The sequence below is a fragment of the Thamnophis elegans genome, chromosome 5 (genome assembly GCF_009769535.1).
Source record: "Thamnophis elegans isolate rThaEle1 chromosome 5, rThaEle1.pri, whole genome shotgun sequence".
In the NCBI taxonomy this organism is placed as follows: domain Eukaryota; kingdom Metazoa; phylum Chordata; class Lepidosauria; order Squamata; family Colubridae; genus Thamnophis; species Thamnophis elegans.
The window spans coordinates 34,326,307-34,345,976 of record NC_045545.1 but is presented as its reverse complement, the minus strand read 5'-3'; the positions used below and the strand labels follow the sequence as shown (position 1 = coordinate 34,345,976).

At 38.0% G+C, this 19,670-nt stretch overlaps 1 protein-coding gene across 1 annotated transcript in view; it reads right to left on the bottom strand.

Annotated features, from left to right (window-relative positions):
- The window catches only part of TTC39A (tetratricopeptide repeat domain 39A), a 53,437-nt gene that overhangs the window by 12,124 nt on the left and 21,643 nt on the right, over positions 1 to 19,670 (bottom strand). The window contains exons 5-14 of the mRNA XM_032217846.1: positions 19,532 to 19,599; positions 18,118 to 18,182; positions 15,713 to 15,812; positions 12,254 to 12,319; positions 9,951 to 10,059; positions 7,398 to 7,465; positions 7,237 to 7,296; positions 5,153 to 5,314; positions 1,379 to 1,470; positions 688 to 808 (exon numbers count right to left, since the gene is read on the bottom strand). Coding sequence (XP_032073737.1) covers positions 688 to 808; positions 1,379 to 1,470; positions 5,153 to 5,314; positions 7,237 to 7,296; positions 7,398 to 7,465; positions 9,951 to 10,059; positions 12,254 to 12,319; positions 15,713 to 15,812; positions 18,118 to 18,182; positions 19,532 to 19,599 — 911 coding nt within the window. The remainder of the gene's footprint in view (positions 1 to 687; positions 809 to 1,378; positions 1,471 to 5,152; positions 5,315 to 7,236; positions 7,297 to 7,397; positions 7,466 to 9,950; positions 10,060 to 12,253; positions 12,320 to 15,712; positions 15,813 to 18,117; positions 18,183 to 19,531; positions 19,600 to 19,670) is intronic.

Below are 19,670 nucleotides of genomic sequence, written 5' to 3'. Positions count from 1 at the left end.
CCACGTGCATGCACGCGCGCTTCCTGCCCTCCCCCTGCTTTTGGCATGTGATGGCATGGCGGACCCGTTTTTTGCCCTCCCCAGGCTCCAGAGGCTTTCCAGGAGCCTGGGGAGGGTTAAAATGGCCTCCCTCGCCGCCCTGCAGGCCCTCCGGTGACTGGAAATGGTCCATTTTCTGACTTATGGGTTGCCCTTGGGGCCGTTTTTTGCCCTCTGAAGCCTCTGCAGGGTGAAAAATGCCCAAAAATGAAGGCTGAAATCAGCTGGCCAGTGCGCACATGTGCACTGGAGCTGACAGGGCAATGCCTCGTGTGCCCTAAAATATGGCTCCACGTGCCACTTGTGGCATGCATGCCATAGGTTTGTTATCACGGCACTAGATGATACCTGTCTGGGAAAGATTGGTTCATATAATCCACTCATTTTATTTGTGATAAGCAAAACAAAGCATACCAGCTTTTCAGACATGCACACCCAATGGGTTTTATTCATGCCATGATAAAAGCAGGTTAGAATCCTTATGGAGTGTTTCTCTCCAGCATCAAATTAAAAGAAATATCAGGAGAATTTGTATATAATGTTTAGGTCCATGTACATATTCAAATCAAATCAATCTTTATAACATTCATAGACTAGTTTATCTCTATATAAGAAACAGATGTGGAGGAGGTATCTTTTCCAGCTTACCAAAACAGGCACAGGAAGTGGAATAGGATTTGGGGAAAGGTATCTCCGGGATTTCCTAATTGCAAACTTTTCCGTAGGCAAGGATTTCCCTGCTATTTTCAGTTTTAAACTAGGCACAGCCCTGGGAAGAAAAACAAGAGATAGACATTTAAATGGTTTCCTGTATGATAACTGTAATCTTTCAAAAACTAGGAAAAAAAACTAGAGAAGTCAAAACAGAAGAGAAAAAAATGATATTGCTCCTGTATTATATAACAAAAGCATTTGATGCTACAGACAACTACATTCTGTCCAGAGATTGGAAGAATCTGAAGAGGTACAATGAATGACCTTCCAGGGAGATTTTCGGCTAACAATGGGCAGAATGACCCAGATAGAAATTGTTCCTGCCTTAGGAAAATGCCATTCTCTTAGCTCAAAAATTACCACCAGCAGGGCAAGTATATGATGATCAGCAGAAGAACGTATATCCTTTCCTGAATAATTATGACACAATTTAACTCATAACCATGAACAGAATATTCCATTAGATCCTCCTTAACTTTAAAGATGATGTAAATATAAAATTCACACATGCACATACAATGACAGCTTTAGTGTTAAAATGTGATTGAATGAAAGAAGATTTACTTCTCTCAATATCAATCACTATTTTCCATTCTGACATCTATTTTATTTTCAAAAATCTTACCTAAATAGCTCAACTTCATCATCTCCAAAAGGTTTAAAATCTTTTGCCCCAAACATGTTGAGGTAGCCAGCTTTCATAAACACATAAGTAGCCTAAAAGGAAAACAATACTTTTGAGATAAATTCATGTTATCATCTCAAATACAGCATGCAGATCAATAATGTTGAAGCCAGAAAGAAGCAGAAAATGTATTATTTTGTAGTAATGGGAAAATAACTATTCCTGTCAGCAAGAAAATATAAATATATACAGAGCTGATTTGTGAGCAATTGAATTATACCGCAGAATTTCTGAGTTCTGTAAAAAAAAAATAGTATCCTTCTTAGCAATATAATATCTAATGCAACATTATAATGGGCTGTTTTCATAAGGATCCAGTCATAATTATTTGCCAAGCACGTGATACACAGAATAAATAGATATACAATTTATTAAAAAAGAATGTGCATCAGTTCTGGTCCCCCCGCCCATTTCTTCTTCTACTTAGCTAAGGTGACCAGACGTCCTTATTTTGGCGGGACAGTCACGATTTATAACAATTTGTCCCGTGTCCCGGGGCGTTTTAAAAAAGTCCCGATTTTCTGGCTTCATGTTGAAAGCCCAGTGGATTTGCTTAAGAAATCCTAACTGGGGCAAGACAAAAGACACTCTATCTAAACCCTCTCTATGTCTCAGTACTTTCATTGAAGATAAAACATTAAAGCAAGAAAACAGACCCCCCTCCCGCCCATTTTACTTACTTTTATAAGAAAAAATGACCCAGTACCATAGAGCTCCAGGAAATACTTGGCTAGAGAAGTAGTGAGTCTTCCTTCCTGGATTTCCCGGAGGGGAGGGGCACGGAGGTTGGAGGTCGGCTCGTGTGGAAAAAATGGTGGCAAAGTTTCTTTGAAAAATATTTTCCTGACTAATTTCACCATTTTAATTTGCTCAGTTCTTTGTATTAACATCTACATCATTCTGGATTGACTTGGAGTGCCTGCCTGCTGGTAAGTGAGCTGGGTTTTTTTCTTTTCTTTTCTTAATGTATTTTAAAATAATATTTTATTTATTGTGCATAGGATTTTTTAAAATAGTTTTATTCTGTGTGGATTCTTTTTTTAAATTGTCTTAGACTATTTAAAAAAAGATTCTATCCAAAATAAATTGAAGTGAAACGATTTTTAAAAATTCTATGCACAATACTTTGAAATATATTGTGCATAGAATTTTTTAAAATAGTTTTACTTCAATTTATTCTGTGTGGAATAGTTTGAAATGTTTTACTTCAATTTATTCTGTGTGGATTCTTTTTTTAAATTGTCTTAGACTATTTAAAAAAAGATTCTATCCAAAATACAAAATACAAAATACCAGCTGCAGTTATTCACTTAAGAACTGTGGCAAGAAAGGTGGTATAGTGACCAAAGTTACAATGGCATTGAAAAAAGTGACTGATGACCATTTTTCACACTTAGTGACCATTTTCACACTTAATGACCATTGCAGCATCCTCATGGTCATGGGATCAAAATTTTGATGTTTGGCAACAGTTACAATTTATATTTGTAAATTATAGTTATGTTGAAATAAAAAAATATTACAATACTATTTTTGCGTTGTATGAAAATTTTTGTTGCTCCGTATAAAATTTTTAATCAAGCCCCTCCCCCCCTGGTCAAAGGTGTCCCTCTTTACCAATCTGAAAATCTGGTCACCTTAACTTAGCTATCTTTGTACTCTTAATGTTGGTGTGTATTTATATGCTTAAAAACAAAAAAAAGGGTCCGTAAGGTTATATTATAGATTAACAGCACTACTTTTAAACATAAATATTCTACCGGTATGTTATTTCTGGGTCCTCTCCTTACTGGAATTGATAAACATTTGGCCTATATACACAGACTGACATTGTAGAAATTATGACTGAATCATTTACTCAGTCTCATCAAACCATGTGCTTAGAATGGGAGAAGTATATCCATGTGGTGGAAGGCTAGTGTCAGGGTTCCAAATAGCATCCAAAATTAAATCAGAGTCCGAGGCAAAGGATTCCTCAAAGTTCCAATTTATTAAGAGAGCCATGTTGGCACATCTGGGAAAACCCGAATCTGAAAGCATCCTGGTTTTCCCACCCGTTGAAAGTTCAAGATCTTGACCCCACACCCACAAGTCCATCATATGGTCCAATCTTCCATTGTCATGCTGGCACCTTACACCCATCCAGTTTCAGTCAGGTGCAGAGGTACAGAGACAAAGGATGACCTTGGCTTTCTAGAAATAATTTTGTTATGGCTACATATCATACAACTCTGTAGAATCCCCTCTCCCATTTCCCCACAATAGAAACTGCATAGTATAATAATAGAAAGGGTGGCAGGCCTGAGTCCAAAAGAAAAGATGGCTTGCAGGCCTTGACAGGTAATTTAAAGAAATCATAATGGGCTTGCTATTTTTAAAAGGGGAAACTAAAAACCCCTAGAAAATAGTAAAATGTAATTCCTATATAGCCAGTTTTAAGATTTATGCCAGGGAGGATTCAAATTTAATTTATGTGGCTTATTTGGTCACTTTAACACTGAAGTAATCGCATGTAGTTGCACAGCAAAGAAAATACTCTCGACTGGAAATTTTAATTCAGATTTCTCAAATCTAAGAAAACAACGCATTTATATTTGTGGGAAGACAATGATCAACTGTACTGTTCATGGGAATAAAAATAATTTTTTAACTATACATTCACTGATTGGGTTCACACATCATATTAAGACATTTGGGTAGTCCTCGAATTGCGACCACAATTGAGTTCAAAATTTCTGTTATTAAGCAAAGCAGTTGTTAAGTGAGTTTTGCACTATTTTGCAACTTTTCTTGCCACAGTTGTTAAGTGTATCACTGCAGTTGTGAAGTTAGTAATATGGTTGTTAAGTGAATCTAGCTTCCTCATTGATTTTGTTCGTCAGAAGATCTCCAAAGGGGAACACATGACCCCAAGACACTGCAACCATCATAAATACATTGCAGTTGCTAAGCATCTGAATTTTGATCACGTGACTACGGGGATGCTACAACAGTCATAAGTGTGAAAAACAGTCACTACTCCCTTTTATTAGTGCTGTTTTATCTTTGAGTGGCCACTAAACGAATGGTTATAAGTTGAGGACTACTTGTATGTTATATATTAGAAAGCATTGCTATAAAGCAAACTGAACGTTCCCATTTAAATTGCAAATACTATTTTGTATTAATTAAAAAGGAAAATTAACCACTACTCTATGATAAAGTCAGCAGTACATTCCTAAACTGCCCTCCAGTCCAGAAGTAATTTTATGTTATTTTTATTCTGCAGAAGTCAGTCAAAACTACTTTAAAGATGTTCCGGAATACATTTATTATCAGTGATATGATTTTGTGAGCAAACCTGCATTGATTTTTGTCAACTACAGATACTTGAGACAATTTTTTTGCCACAGTTATTACTATGCAAATCACTATAGTTGTTAAGTGAATCATGTGGTGGTTAAACAAATCCGACTTCCCCCATTGACTTTGCTTCTTGTAGGTAGCTTGCTAGGAATGTTGCAATAGTGATCACATGACCCCTGGATGCTACAACCGTCAAAAACACATGTGCCTGAATTCTGATCAGATCACTATGGGGATATTACAATGGTTGTGAGGACTGGTTGTAAATCACTTTTTTCAATGTCATTGTAACTTCAAACAGTTGCTAAACAAATGATTTTAAGTCAAGGCCCATCTGTAATCCTGCTCGCATCATTGTTTTTAACTCACCTTTGACCAGGTATTCTCTTTGCTAAGCAGATCTGCATAGAAATATGCCATCTTCCACTGTCGTTTATATGTGAAGCACCACATCAGTTCCCAGTAGCACATGTGATGGAACTGCTTCCAAAGCTGCTGGGCTTCACAACATTCCTCAAACCTTCTGATAGCCTGAAAAAGCAAAAACAAATATAACCCTAACTGGATATTAATGTAAGTTTAAAATACATGTTCCAAACATTCATTGGTCTAAGAAACTAACACTAATGTCCTGAAACCATTACCAAGAAAATAAAAAACAACTGTGTGAGAAGATAATACAAATAAAGTACATGGTAGTAGTCATTTCCTTTACAACCCGTTATTTATTGAATGTTTTTTAAATTTATTCCACTGATGCTTCCAGAAATTCAGGGTAATATAGATACATAGTTTTTCAGCATGCTCCCTTTATCTTCACTGCAACCTTGTAAGGTAGGTTAAATTGAAAGAAAAGGATTAGGCTGAGATTACTTCATAACCAAGTGGTTATGTATGTATTTCTTAAACCTTAAACCAACCATTTGCTCCTAATATTATTAGTTCAAATCCATTTCCATAGAAATGTATTAATGCTAATTGACCCATTTTAATAATACATGAGCTTCAATGTTTCAGTTACTTATCGTGTGTGTGTGTGTAGACAGGAATGTGCAGTCAGAGGAGGCAGGGGAGGCAGGGCCTCACCACTGTCATCATGGAAAGAAAAAAAAATTAAAAGAAAAAAGGCTGAGGTAGTTGCTGCCAGTGGATGACTCTGCTTAGGGCTTAACTGCAGGAGTAGGCGAGAGAACCACGTGCCTCCTTTAGTCTATCTTTATGATCACTTGAGCAGAGTTAAGCAAGGGTTAAAAGGCGAAAAATTCCTTATGCAAAGGAGGCACATGATTCACCTCCTCCTGCAGAGGGCACTTTTTTTAGAGGCTTTTTTTAAACAGTTAAGCAGAGTCATCCATTGGGGACTCAGGCAGCAGCTAACCCAGCCTGGCTTCAGCAGCTCTTGCCTTTTTCTTTTTACATTTTCACATTTTCATCATGACAAGCAAGAGCAGAGTTGAAATCCTCTGTGACACAGCTGGAAAAGGTATGTGGGTCGGAGGGAGGGGGGAGGAATTCAAAATTATTGTAATTTGTAAGTAATTTTTTATTGTAAGTAATTTGTGTGTGTGTTTGTTTCTTTACTTCACTCAAACAAACTCTCTCAATTTGAGAGAGAGGTTGTTTGAGAAGAGAGGAAAGGGGGAGAGGCAGGGAGGGCAGCTTGTTTGAGAAGAGAGGGACAGCCCGCCAGCAGATGTGGGTCTTTTACCCGCCTCTGCTGGCGGGCTGGCGCTTTCTTTCTTTTGCCAGCCCCAGCCCACTGGAGCTCGCCGCGCCGGGGGAGGAATGGGCTGGGTGGGCTGGCTGGCTGGGGAGGGGGGATCATGGCCACTCAGATGGCCCCCGCCCCCAGCAGCTTGGGTGTCACAGCTCCGTCCAAGCTGAAGAAGGGGAGGCTGGAGCGCTGTGACTTGGACGCTGGTCTGGTCTGGACTTGGGGGCTGCTCCGCTGCTTTTGGCCCGGCGGTTGCCTCTTTCTCCACAGCCAAAGTGCCGGCCGAGGGGGGTCCGGCTGCTCCCGACCCCCACCCAGCCCACGGAGGGCAAGGAAGAGGCCGGGCGGGCCTGGGAGGAGGCAGCGGAGCGGGCAGGAGGCGGCTTTCACTCCCGCCTCATCCAGGCTCCTCCTCGGCGGGCCTGCCGGAGCTATGGGAGAAAGCAACGGGAGCTGAAGCTGGCCACTCGGGGCTTGGAAAGGGGAGCGGAATGCGGGTCCTCTGCTCCCGGAAAGTCCGGGGAGGGAAGTGGAGCTGGCCCATTTCCTCCCGGGGCTGCTTGGAGATGGAACCAGGGCTGTGGAGACTTGCCCGCAGCCGGCTTCTCGGGAGCGGGGGGGTGGCGATAGAAGCGGAGCTGAGCCTCTTCCCTTACCCTCCACTTCTCCTTGTGATCATAAATATTTTTTCTTAAACTGAAATAATAGCATGGGAAAGAAAGAAAAGCAGATTACTCACTTCATCAATATTGCCTCTTATTGTTTCTATTCTCCCTGCAAAAAACAGGAATATGGCACCCTAGAAGAAATCCAAGAGAAAACATTAGTTTTTGTGTATTTAAAAAAAAAATGAGGCATTGCATAAAAGTATTTGGTAGATCGACTTAACATATATCTTACTTTTGGATATCGAATCAGGTAAGGTTTGAGAAGTTTCTCTGCTTCTTCAACATTTCCTTTACCTATCCCTAGATTAATAGGAAGAAAAAGTAGAATAAACTGAAAGATTGAAACTGAAAGAAACTGAAAGAAAGATTGGAAACCCAAGTCTGGCTGAATTATTAAAATGAAACAGTAAATGATGTACTTCTAATAATGTAAGATCCGTTTATTGGATTTGTATAAACAAATGAAAGTGCTTGTTGTTTTAACAGAGAACTACTTTATTTGTTTAACAATTTATAGAGATACCTAACTTGTTAGGTATGGGAGATAGGGAATCCAACTGGTAACCTGGTCCTGTGCCATACAGGACTTTATAGGTGATAACCAGCAACAAATATGAGCTTCATTTTGATGGGAATTCAACAAAACTGAAACTATGAGGGAAAAAAATCCCCAATTCCACTCCAACCGGTGCCTCAAATCAGCAAGCCCTATTCCTTAAAGAGGCTTTGTTACACAAGCTCAATGATTGGAACAGTTGTTAAATCATAACTTTAAAAATTTATATGAGAAGGTCTTTTTTGGTTGTAATAATTATAAGCATAATAGTTGGTCCGACAAAATTAAAAGCAGACATACCGGTAAATTGAAAAAGAACCCTAGGAAAATAGGGAAAATCTTGCTTTTGACATAGTCTCTATTACAATTATACACTTCTGAGGTGTTATGGAAGACCAGGATGCTTCAATAGCGGCCTTCAGCTCTTCTGCATTGTTTGGTCTCATGTCTCTCATCTTTCTCTTGGCAATGCCCCATAGATTCTCTATGGGGTTCAGGTCAGCCGAGTTTGCTGGCCAATCAAGCACAGTAATCCCACGGTCATTGAACCAGGTTTTGGTGCTTTTGGCCATGTGGGCAGCTGGAAAATGAAGTCAGCATCCCCATAAAGCTCGTCTGTGGAAGGAAGCCTGAAGTGCTCCAAAATCTCCTGGTAGACAGCTGCATTGACCTTGGTCTTAATGAAGCACAGTGGTCCAAAATCCTGTTGCTCAGTGGTCCAAAGTCCTCTTTTCTGATGAGAGCAACTTTTGCATCTCATTTGGAAACCAAGGACCCAGAATATGGAGGAAGAATGGAGAGGCACACACTGCAAGATGCTTGAAGTCTAGTGTGAAGTTTCCACAGTCTGTGTTGATTTGGGGAACCATGTCATCTGCTAGTGTTGGTCCACTGTGCTTCATTAAGACCAGGGTCAACGCAGCCGTCTACCAGGAGATTTTGGAGCACTTCATGCTTCCTTCCGCAGATGAGCTTTATGGGGATACTGACTTCATTTTCCAGCTGCCCACACTGCCAAAAGCACCAAAACCTGGTTCAATGACTGTGGGATTACTGTGCTTGATTACCCAGCAAACTCGCCTGACCAGAACCCCAAAGAGAATCTATGGGGCATTGTCAAGAGAAAGATGAGAGACATGAGACCGAACAATGCAGAAGAGCTGAAGGCTGCTATTGAAGCATCCTGGTCTTCCATAACACCTCAGCAGTGCCACAGGCTGATAGCTTCCATGCCACGCTGCATTGAGGCAGTAATTGCTGCAAAAGGGGCCCAAACCAAGTACTGAGTACATATGCATGCTTATACTTTTCAGAGATCCGATATTGTTCTATGTACAATCCTTGTTTTATTGATTGCATGTAATATTCTAATTTTCTGAGATGGTGGATTTGGGGTTTTCATGAGCTGTATGCCATAATCATCACAATTATGACAAATCATGGCTTGAACTATCTTGCTTTACATGTAATGAGTCTTATCTCATATATTAGTTTCATCTTTTAAGTTGCATTACTGAAATAAATGAACTTTTGCACAATATTCTAATTTTTCGAGTTTCACCTGTAGAATACAGGTAGTCCTTGACCACAACTGAGCCCAAAATTTCAGTTGCTAAGCGAGACATTTGTTAAGTGAGTTTTGCCCCATTTTACAACCTTCCTTGCCACAGTTGTTAAATGAATAACTGCAATTGTTAAGTTAGTAACACGGTTAAATGAATCTGGCTTCCCCACTACTCAGCTTGTCAGAAGGTTGCGAAAGGTGGGTTCACATGACCCCGGGACACAGCAACTGTTATAAATATGAATCAGTTGCCAAGCATCTGAATTTTGATCAAGTGACCATGCGGATGCTGCAATGGTGGTAGGTGTCAAAAATGATTATATATCACATTCTCCCAATGGCATTGTAACTTCAAATGGTCATGAAATGTACTGTTATAAGGACTATCTGTATTTACTATTCTTTAATTCTAACAGTATTTCAGGCTTAAAATCATTTCAATGCAGCTATACATATCTGATGAATAAACTATACCCATTTAAAAGTGGCTTTTACTTCCTGAAGATAAGGACTTTGTGAAGCAGCAACCAACCACACCTGAAGAATTCAGTATTATTTTTCAAATGGTTAATTCATTAAAATAGTTAAACTTTGCCATGAATCTGAATCTTTCCTATATTGGATTATTTTAAAAGATTAGTTTTAGAGAAAAAAGGAAACCCTACCTAACACAAAGGTCAGGAAAGTATGATAGCACAACAGTAGCAGAGTACACAGCACAGACCTAAAGCCACACATTGATGCTCCTTCTTGAAGTTGCTGCAAGCCATATTTCTGTAACACAGACCGATAGATAAAGGGTTACAAATTATTCACATCTTAGCTTGCCTTGTCTGTTCTACTGCAAGGAAACCAAAAGATTAGTATCTCTCAGTATATCAAATCTGCATCAGATAATTAGATGACTTACACAGCTAGCCTGAGATACCAACCATTGTAAGTTGCCCTAAATGTTGATGATGTAATTAATCATCTCTTTTGTGAAATACCATACAAACGAAGTAGTGTTTGCACATAATCTGTCTTACATATATACTAAATCATGCTATCTTTTAATTGTAGACATGTAGCTGCACAAAATTGCTAAATCGTGATCTGTTTCATTTATGCAATCGCTGTCCCATAATGTTTACACATAAACTGTTTTAGCAAATGCATATTTTAGCAGGCTTGATTTCTTTAGAAGGGGGGCTTAACTACAAATGTCTTTTTGTTATTAATGTTATTTCAGTATTTTTTAAAAAATTTTTTTAACTAAACTAGAACCAAAAACATGATAACAATAAAACTTTAAAAATTGTTCCTAAAGCAGCAAAAGTCAATATTAGAATAATCCAGAAGAACTGAAGAGACAATTCATATCAATTTCCCAAGTAAGGTCAATAATAAAGTTGGCAGGGTAATAGAAGCTATATTTAAATATAACTATAATGTCTAAATAATATTTTGCTGATGCATATTGGTTAGGTTAACTTTTTAAAATTTCCCCTACATCTCTCCATGTAAGACTCCACCATGAATAAAATCCAAAGATAGATCGGAAGCAAGCACAGGAAATACTGGAATGCCACAGAATAATTAGGAACTTAGTGTGTCAGAAGAACTGATACTGAATGGTTTTCTTAAGTAAAAAGCAAAATTAAGCAAATTAAATAATAGATTAGCAAATATTACAATTGATGAACCTTCTGAATAGATTATCTAAATATTAATTATGCTAATTTAGCAACCAATTTCTTGATCTGAGAATTTTCTTGCTCAGTATTTATAGTTTTTTCACCATCATTCCAAAAATACACATCCTTCTTTTATCATAAATAGAATTTTCCTCTTCTAAAACAAGGAGTTGCAATTCTTAATTATGTTTTGGGGTAGATATCTCAGACAGCTAATGCAAACTTGGATTAAGGAGTATAAAATTCAATTTCCTGTTAAGGTTTATTGAGCTATTTGGATACATCTCTCTTTTCCTTTCTACAACAGTTCTCATCTGAAAAATAAGTATAATTTATATTAGTGGTCCCCAATCACTAGTCCATAGCCTGGACTGGTCCACAGCCTGTTGGGAATCAAGCCAAGCAAGTGGTGGGCAAATGTGCTAGGGCGTAAAGCTTCAGTTACACAAGCGGTAGGTGGGCTCACGAAACCATCTTCTCTCCTCGCCACACCACCATTGCTACCGCTGCCAGACTGCAGACCTGGAAAGGTTGGGGACTGTTAGTTGAGAGTCAGTTAGCAAAGCTAAATATTATTAAATGTATTCAATTTATGACAGGCTTTTGGAGGGAATAGAAATGGAACTATAGCTGCTTTGCATACAGTATATTATGTATGTATCCCACCACTGAGCTAAAAAAAAAAATGGCACTCCCAATGCCTCAAGCCCCATCCTTTGATGTGCACATGTACAGAGCAAGCATTAAAATCCATGGGAAGTTGCATGCAAGAGAGACCTACCATTTGCATCTGTAAATGTAAACGGTAACAAATACAGTTATGTCGCATGTACCTCTTACAAACAATAATATATGAAGTGCAGGTAGTCCTCAACTTACAACCACAATTGAGCCTAACATTCCTGTTGCTAAGAGAACATAGTTAAGTGAATTTTGCCCCATTTTATGACCTTTCTTGCCACAGTTGTTAAGTGAATGCTTGTAACTGTTAAGTTAGCAACACAGTTGTTAAGTGAATCTGACTTCCCCATTAACTTTGCTTGTCAGAAGGTTGCAAAAGGTGATGACATGACACCGGACAGTACAACTGTTATAAATATGAGTCAGTTGCCAAGCATTTGAATTTTGATGACATGATCATGGAGATGCAACAACAGTTGTAAATGTAAAAAATAGTGATAAGTCAGCTTTTTCAGTGCTGTTGTAACTTCAAATGGTCACTGAATGAACTGTTGTAAGTCTAGGGCAACCTGTACTCTTTGTCACTGAATAGTTACAGATTAAACACTTGCCTTATTTCCAGAAAACCCAACAAATTCTAGTAATCGTGCAATCCTTGTTGGTAACATTGACAGAGTCTGGAGCGAGGGTGGAAAAAAAAAAAGTAACAGCTTCCCATAACTAAATTGTACAGTTCTTCATTAATAAAAAATACAGTCTTACAGTCTACATTGTAATCCATATCCACTGAAATGGCTTCTCTGAGGCCGTTTCATCTTCCTATTGTTTATTATTCTTAAATACAGCATAAGTAGAACTTGACTTACGATCATAACTGACTTAACATAACAACTTACATAACAACTTACAACCCATAATTACAGTTGTAAGTGGTACATCTGTAAAGCAGGTCACCATGTGATTTTATAACTTTTGTGGTGGTCGTGAAATGAACACTGTGATTGTTAAGCAAATATTGCCGTCATTAAGTGAACCAATTTTACCTACGGGTGGGTTTTGCCAGGAACCAGAGGTAAATGCCAGTTTGGGGCAAAAAATGTAAATTGCAGCCACATCACTACAGGACACTGCAAACAGCGATAAATATGGACTGGTTGCTGAGGCCCAACGTTTGACATATGACTGTTGGGGGGAGACGAACTAACATCAGAACTTCAAAACTGGGACAGTTTTGGGGGATCCCTTTTAACTTCAAAAGGTCCCTAAGTGACCAGTCGTGAAGTCAAGCCCTACTTGTATAAAAATGTCCTATTACTATTCAGAGCCATCTCAGAGAGACTATTTGGTGGAGAGAAGTTTGTACAAAGATGTCAAAGAAATAAGCTATTCTATGCTTCAAAGCAGTTAGAACTGAACAAGTCACAAGTAACCTTGAAATAAAAAGATGGATTATCAATTCAATAGTAAATGAGATAATCTCTTTTAATACAGCATGAGTTGTGAGGAAGCCTAGTGTACTCTGCCGTACAGGATTGCTCAGTAGAGGGACCGAAAGATTCGAATCATTGCTTTGCTTTAGCACTGAAGCAAAGCACTATAGTGAAAAAAATTATCAAATGAAACATATAGAGAAAATAACAGGATGTGTTACAGAGGCAGCTTGAAAAGAACTGTTGCACCTCTGTAATAATGTAAACATTTGACAATTTTGCAACTGATGAGCTCCAAGATCTTATATGGCCAATATTAATAGTATCATAAGTACTGGTTAATAATGCAGTCCCCTTACTAGGTACAGCTGAAGGTCAAAAAATTAGAATATCGTGCAAAAGTTCATTTATTTCAGTAATGCAACTTAAAAGGTGAAACTAATATATGAGATAGACTCATTACATGCAAAGCAAGATAGTTCAAGCCGTGATTTGTCATAATTGTGATGATTATGGCTTACAACTCATTAAAATCCCAAATCCACAATCTCAGAAAATTAGAATATTGTAAAAAGGTGCAATATTCTAGGCTCAAAGTGTCTCACTCTAATCAGTTAATTAAGTCATAACACCTGCAAAGGGTTCCTGAGCCTTTAAATGGTCTCTCAGTCTGGTTCAGTAGGAATCACAATCATAGGAAAGATTGCTGACCTGACAGTTGTGCAGAAAACCATCATTGACACCCTCCATAAGGAGGGAAAGCCTCAAAAGGTAATTGCAAAAGAAGTTGGATGTTCCCAAAGTGCTGTATCAAAGAACATTAATAGAAAGTTATGTGGAAGGGAAAAGTGTGGAAGAAAAAGGTGCACAAGCAGCAGGGATGACCTCAGCCTGGAGAGGATTGTCAGGAAAAGGCCATTCAAAAGTGTTGGGGACTTTCACAAGGAGTGGACTGAGGCTGGAATCAGTGCATCAAGAGCCACCACACACAGACGGACCCTGGACATGGGCTTCAAATGTCGTATTCTTCTTGTCAAGCCTCTCCTGAACAACAAACAACGTCAGAAGTGTCTTACCTGGGCTAAAGAAAAACAGACCTGGTCTGTTGCTCAGTGGTCCAAAGTCCTCTTTTCTGATGAGAGCAACTTTTGCATCTCATTTGGAAACCAAGGACCCAGAGTATGGAGGAAGAATGGAGAGGCACACCCTGCAAGATGCTTGAAGTCCAGTGTGAAGTTTCCACAGTCTGTGTTGATTTGGGGAACCATGTCATCTGCTGGTGTTGGTCCACTGTGCTTCATTAAGTCCAGGGACAACGCAACCGTCTACCAGGAGATTTTGGTACACTTCATGCTTCCTTCCACAGACAAGCTTTATGGGGATGCTGACTTCATTTTCCAGCAGGACTTGGCACCTGCCCACATGGCCCAAAGCACCAAAACCTGGTTCAATGACCGTGGGATTACTGTGCTTAATTGGCCAGCAAATTCGCCTGACCTGAACCCCATAGAGAATCTATGGGGCATTGCCAAGAGAAAGATGAGAGACATGAGACCAAACAATGCAGAAGAGCTGAAGGCCGCTATTGAAGCATCCTGGTCTTCCATAACACCTCAGCAGTGCCACAGCTTCCATGCCATGCCACATTGAGGCAGTAATTGCTGCAAAAGGTGCCCAAACCAAGTACTGAGTACATATGCATGCTTATACTTTTCAGAGGTCCGATATTGTTCTATGTATAATCCTTGTTTTATTGATTGCATGTAATATTCTAATTTTCTGAGATTGTAGATTTGGGGTTTTCATTGAGCTGTAAGCCATAATCATCACAATTATGACAAATCATGGCTTGAACTATCTTGCTTTTCATGTAATGAGTCTATCTCATATATTAGTTTCACCTTTTATGTTGCTTTACTGAAATAAATGAACTTTTGCACGATATTCTAATTTTTTGAGTTTCACCTGTATATAACAATACAACAATTGTTCTATTGTTATATACCTAGGAATACCTGTACTGTATTCCTGGGAATACCTGTACTGCATTCCTGGAAATACCTGTACTGTAATATATTTCATAAAGAGCTTTAAAATAAAATAATTTCCTCACAGAGGTATTATTTTTCTTTAAGCCTTTTAATAAAAATATTAATCTAATTCTAAACTAAGGAGTTCTAGGAGACAGTTGATGAAGCTAAAAATTCTAGTCAAACTAAAGCATTTATAATTGAAGCTTCCTTCCTGTGTGAAATATGTGGAATTAAAAGGTGACTTTCATCCAAATATACAGAATGCTGCCTGTGAACCTCTGCAATTATTGATAACTTTTTAATAATAGAATAAATTGAATAGATCTTGGAAAGCTATTCAAATTCAATTTGAACCTTATGTTGTTCAGTTATGTGTATTCTTTAATACAGCGAATATTTATATCCATCTGTCTGATATAATTTTGATATGTGTTACATAACTGTGGTGAGACAATTCCAAAATAAGGCCTTCATATGAAAGAGCCATTGCTCTAAATTACAACATGCAGGACTATTTGCTGGTGTTCTGCATAGTATTAATACCAGAATAATTGGTGCAAAGTTAAAATAATTCAATTTAAAAATTTATTAGAAATTCAATACATACCAGATTAAATGCTCCAACTCCCAACTTCACACCAACTTCAAAATGGGGATGATTTTCTCCTTTAACATAACTGGGAGACTGTAATAGATTCTCCAGTACCCTAGCAAAACAAAATATCTCATTATAAACAAATAAGTAAAAAAATAAAAGCAATCATATTTTTTTTACATACAGCAATTATTAAGGGTCATTAGTAATAATTAATTTTGGGTCTCAAACATGGTGCATGTTCCACCGATGAGCAGACATCTTTCTTGGCAATTTCCTGGTTTCCTGGATCATCTGATTTTTAGAAAGTGAATGGAATATTTCAATTTTTACATGAATTGCAAGCGAGGATGCTGCAAATTCAAGTGTAAGCCTCTAGTATGTGTTTCATTTTCATAGGATCTCCATTCTATGGAAATAACGGTGAGAACAACTATAGGCCAATGCATTACTAGAAGTGCAGTACTGCAGACTGCTTCAACTGACTGCTAGCTGCAGTTTGGCAGTTCAAATCTCACCGGCTCAAGGTTGACTCAGCCTTCCATTCTTCCGAGGTGGGTAAAATGAGGACCCAGATTGTTGGGAGCAATAGGCTGACTCTGTAAACCTCTTAGAGAGGGCTGCAAAAGCACTATGAAGCGGTATATGTCTAACTGCTATTGCTATAGTGAATAGATGTCACGCTACCATTTTGTGAATGAAAAAACTTCCTGTAACAACCAATCTGGTGAATTAACCAAATTTAAGAGATACTTACTGTTAGATACCAGAAACATTGGTAATGGTTTACACCAAGATCCTCTGTTCCAGCGGGAACAGAAATTCAATCTGATTGGTTGAAGGGTATGACAGCTCCCTATAAAAGGGCTGCTGTCAGACTGAACCTTCACTGGATTGTACATAGTTGACTTGTACTAATAAAGAGCTGTTTGTTACTCTGAAGCCTGAGTGTGCCTTCAATCACCCGATTTAACACTTACTAGCCGAGACAGAGGAGAAAAACCAGATGTTATTTGTAAACAAGCAAGATACACATTTGGACCTTCTTGGTAGGAGCACAATAGAAAAATTCCTTTCACAGAAATGGGAAGACGGCTTTGAAGTCTTTTAAACATACTTAAAATATTTTGTAATCCTATGCCTCTTGAGACGGGATTCCATAAGGCCTCCCAGATTTCCCTTCAAGGCTGAAGACATAATTAACTCCAAACTTGAAAACAGAAGTTCCGATAACAGATTCGACCACTAGTCTATGTAGTGTCTCTTTCCAATACTGAACATTTAGAAAGAAGACACAGAGGTTGGGAAGGTCCTGAAGGCATTGATCTGAAGGCCTATTTATCAATGTGAAGAAGCAGCAGCAATGGCTTTGCAATAATTTAATTGTGATTTTGATTGCATCAATTTTTTCTACTTTAAAATCTGTTGTTTTATTGTTATATTTTTCAAATTGTTTTACGGTATTTATTAAGTGTTGTAACTCTTGTGAGACTTTTAGTATAAAATATTGTACTTAAAACACATTAAATAAAAAGAAATTCAAATAAATTAGCAGCACAGATAGTCCTCAACTTTTGATCATTCATTTAATATCAGCTCAAAGTTGAAACAGCCTCCATAACCCATCTGTAAAGTTATGGCTGTCACGTCACCCCTATAGTCACATAATGTCAATTTAGGAGCTTGGCAACCAGCTTGCATTTACAACAGTTGCAACATCTTAGGGTCATGTGATCATAATTTGCAAACTTTGCAGACAGCATCCAAAAAGAAAAGTAAATTGGGGAAGCCAGATTCATTTAAAAACAGTATTATTCTCTTAACAACCATGGTAAGCATGGTTGCAAAATGATTCACTTAACGCCCAAATAAATCAACAACTGAAATTCTGGTCCCAATTATGATCATAGGTCAAGGACTACCTGTAGTATTAAGAAGAGACTCAGGAGGATCCCTCCCTGACTGATTGGGGAATAAGAGGGGAGGGAGGAGTAACACAGTGGTGGGATTCAAAATTTTTTACTACCAGTTCTGTGGGCATAGGCTTGGTGGCCGTGGCAGGGGAAGGTTACTGCAAAATCCCTATTTGATCTCAATCAATTGGGACTCCGGAGGCAGGGAATAGATAAGGGTTGGGCCAGTCAGAGGTGATATTTACCGGTTCTCCGAACTACTCAAAATTTCCACTACCAGTTCTCCAGAGCTGTTCAGAACCTGCTGAATACCACCTCTGGAGTAACACAATCAAACTTGCAAGAAGTATAGTTTTGGTCTTCCTGTGGAGTATATTTCCTGATCTTCTCTACCTTAAAGGATTAGGTGACAAGTAAAAATTTCTGCTTTTCAGAAATATTTAGCGTAATACAGCTTGTCACTGCAAAAATATCAATTATCAAATAATTTCAAAAACTACATACCTGTATATTTGATAACTATTTCTTATTTTGATGCTGCCTTTCACAAAGCTAATTATGCTTTCATCCTAAGAAAAATAGAATAGATTGTCTATTACAGTTTATTAGTCAATTAAATACTTTTGCTTTAGAATTAGACAGTGACTAATTCTGAGACAATTAATTGGCAAATCGCTATAACTCACTCTTGCAATAAAGAAATTTTCCCACTACTTAGCTATTTTGAAAGCACACTATGAGAGTTACCAATCTCGTTTTTGATAAATCTGATATATTAACAGGAAGTTGAAATTGTTCCTTGCTAAAACATGCTAAGAAAATACTCAATTCATTCAAAAAGGTTATCATCAAAACCACAAACATAAACAGACCCTCTAATATGGCTTCAGCAAATTCCTCTACTAAATTTAAACTATAAAAACATAACTATCTTATACATGTTTACTATAAAATGATACCTTTCAATCGGCTTTACTAGGCATAAGATTGCAATGCACACTAAATGTACTTCAGATCAAATTTTATCAGCATTGACGGTGGTAAATTGAAGACAAAAAACAAAAAAGAACATGAAATACTTAACTTTGAACACCAAATATCCTTGGCGCTTACAGTTACTATTGTAGACTTTATGGGAGAAATTATGCTGACCTTGTTCATGGGCTTTATAGTAAGCTCAGAAATACCATTTATTAATATGAGTTGCTAGTTCACCTGCAAAAATCTAGAATTTTAACTTATTCCTGGCTTTTAAACCTGCAGGATATTCTCATTCATTCTTTCCCTCCCTCCCTCCCTCCCTCCCTCCCTCCCTTCTCTCTCTCTCTCTCTCTCTCTCTCTCTCTCTCTCTCTCACACACACACACACACACACACACACACACTTTTCTGCACCCAACTTTTTGTGGTCTATTTTCTTTCCAGCTAAAGTTATTATTTAATTTTCTCCCCAAACCTGCAAAAACAATAATGGTCTTCCATCTTTCCCTCTTATATTTCAAATACACTTCTTTCCTATATACGGCCTCAGCATCATTTCCTTTTGCAGTTTCTGCAAACAAAAGAGAGATGCCAAGAAAGAAGATATTTGAACAGAGAGACAAGCTGTGCAGCAGCAGAATGGATAATTGTGCTGTATACTTTGGCAGGGAGGAAGGCACCACAATGAAAAAAAACAACAACCCGCTAGCCCGGATAGTTTTCCTTCAAATGAACAAGTGCCAATTTTATTAAACTAATAAAATATATATGAAGCTTATAGATTAAAATATGAAATTCACTTAATAATTATGTATTAGTTGAATATAAAACATGATAAAGTATTTAAAACAAAAACTCATAGATCATTGCATCTCTTGCCATTCTCACATTCCCCTGACTGCCTTCACAATACTGGGTTCTGAAACAACAACCTTACCTGGAAGAATGTAAGAGCTGCTCTCTGAAGCAAGCATTCAGCATAACAAATTTCTGCATGGATTTCTTCTAGAAAAATTGAAGAAAGAAGAAGAAATGTTTCAAAGTTTCTCGATATAATGTGATTATTATCAATGTTG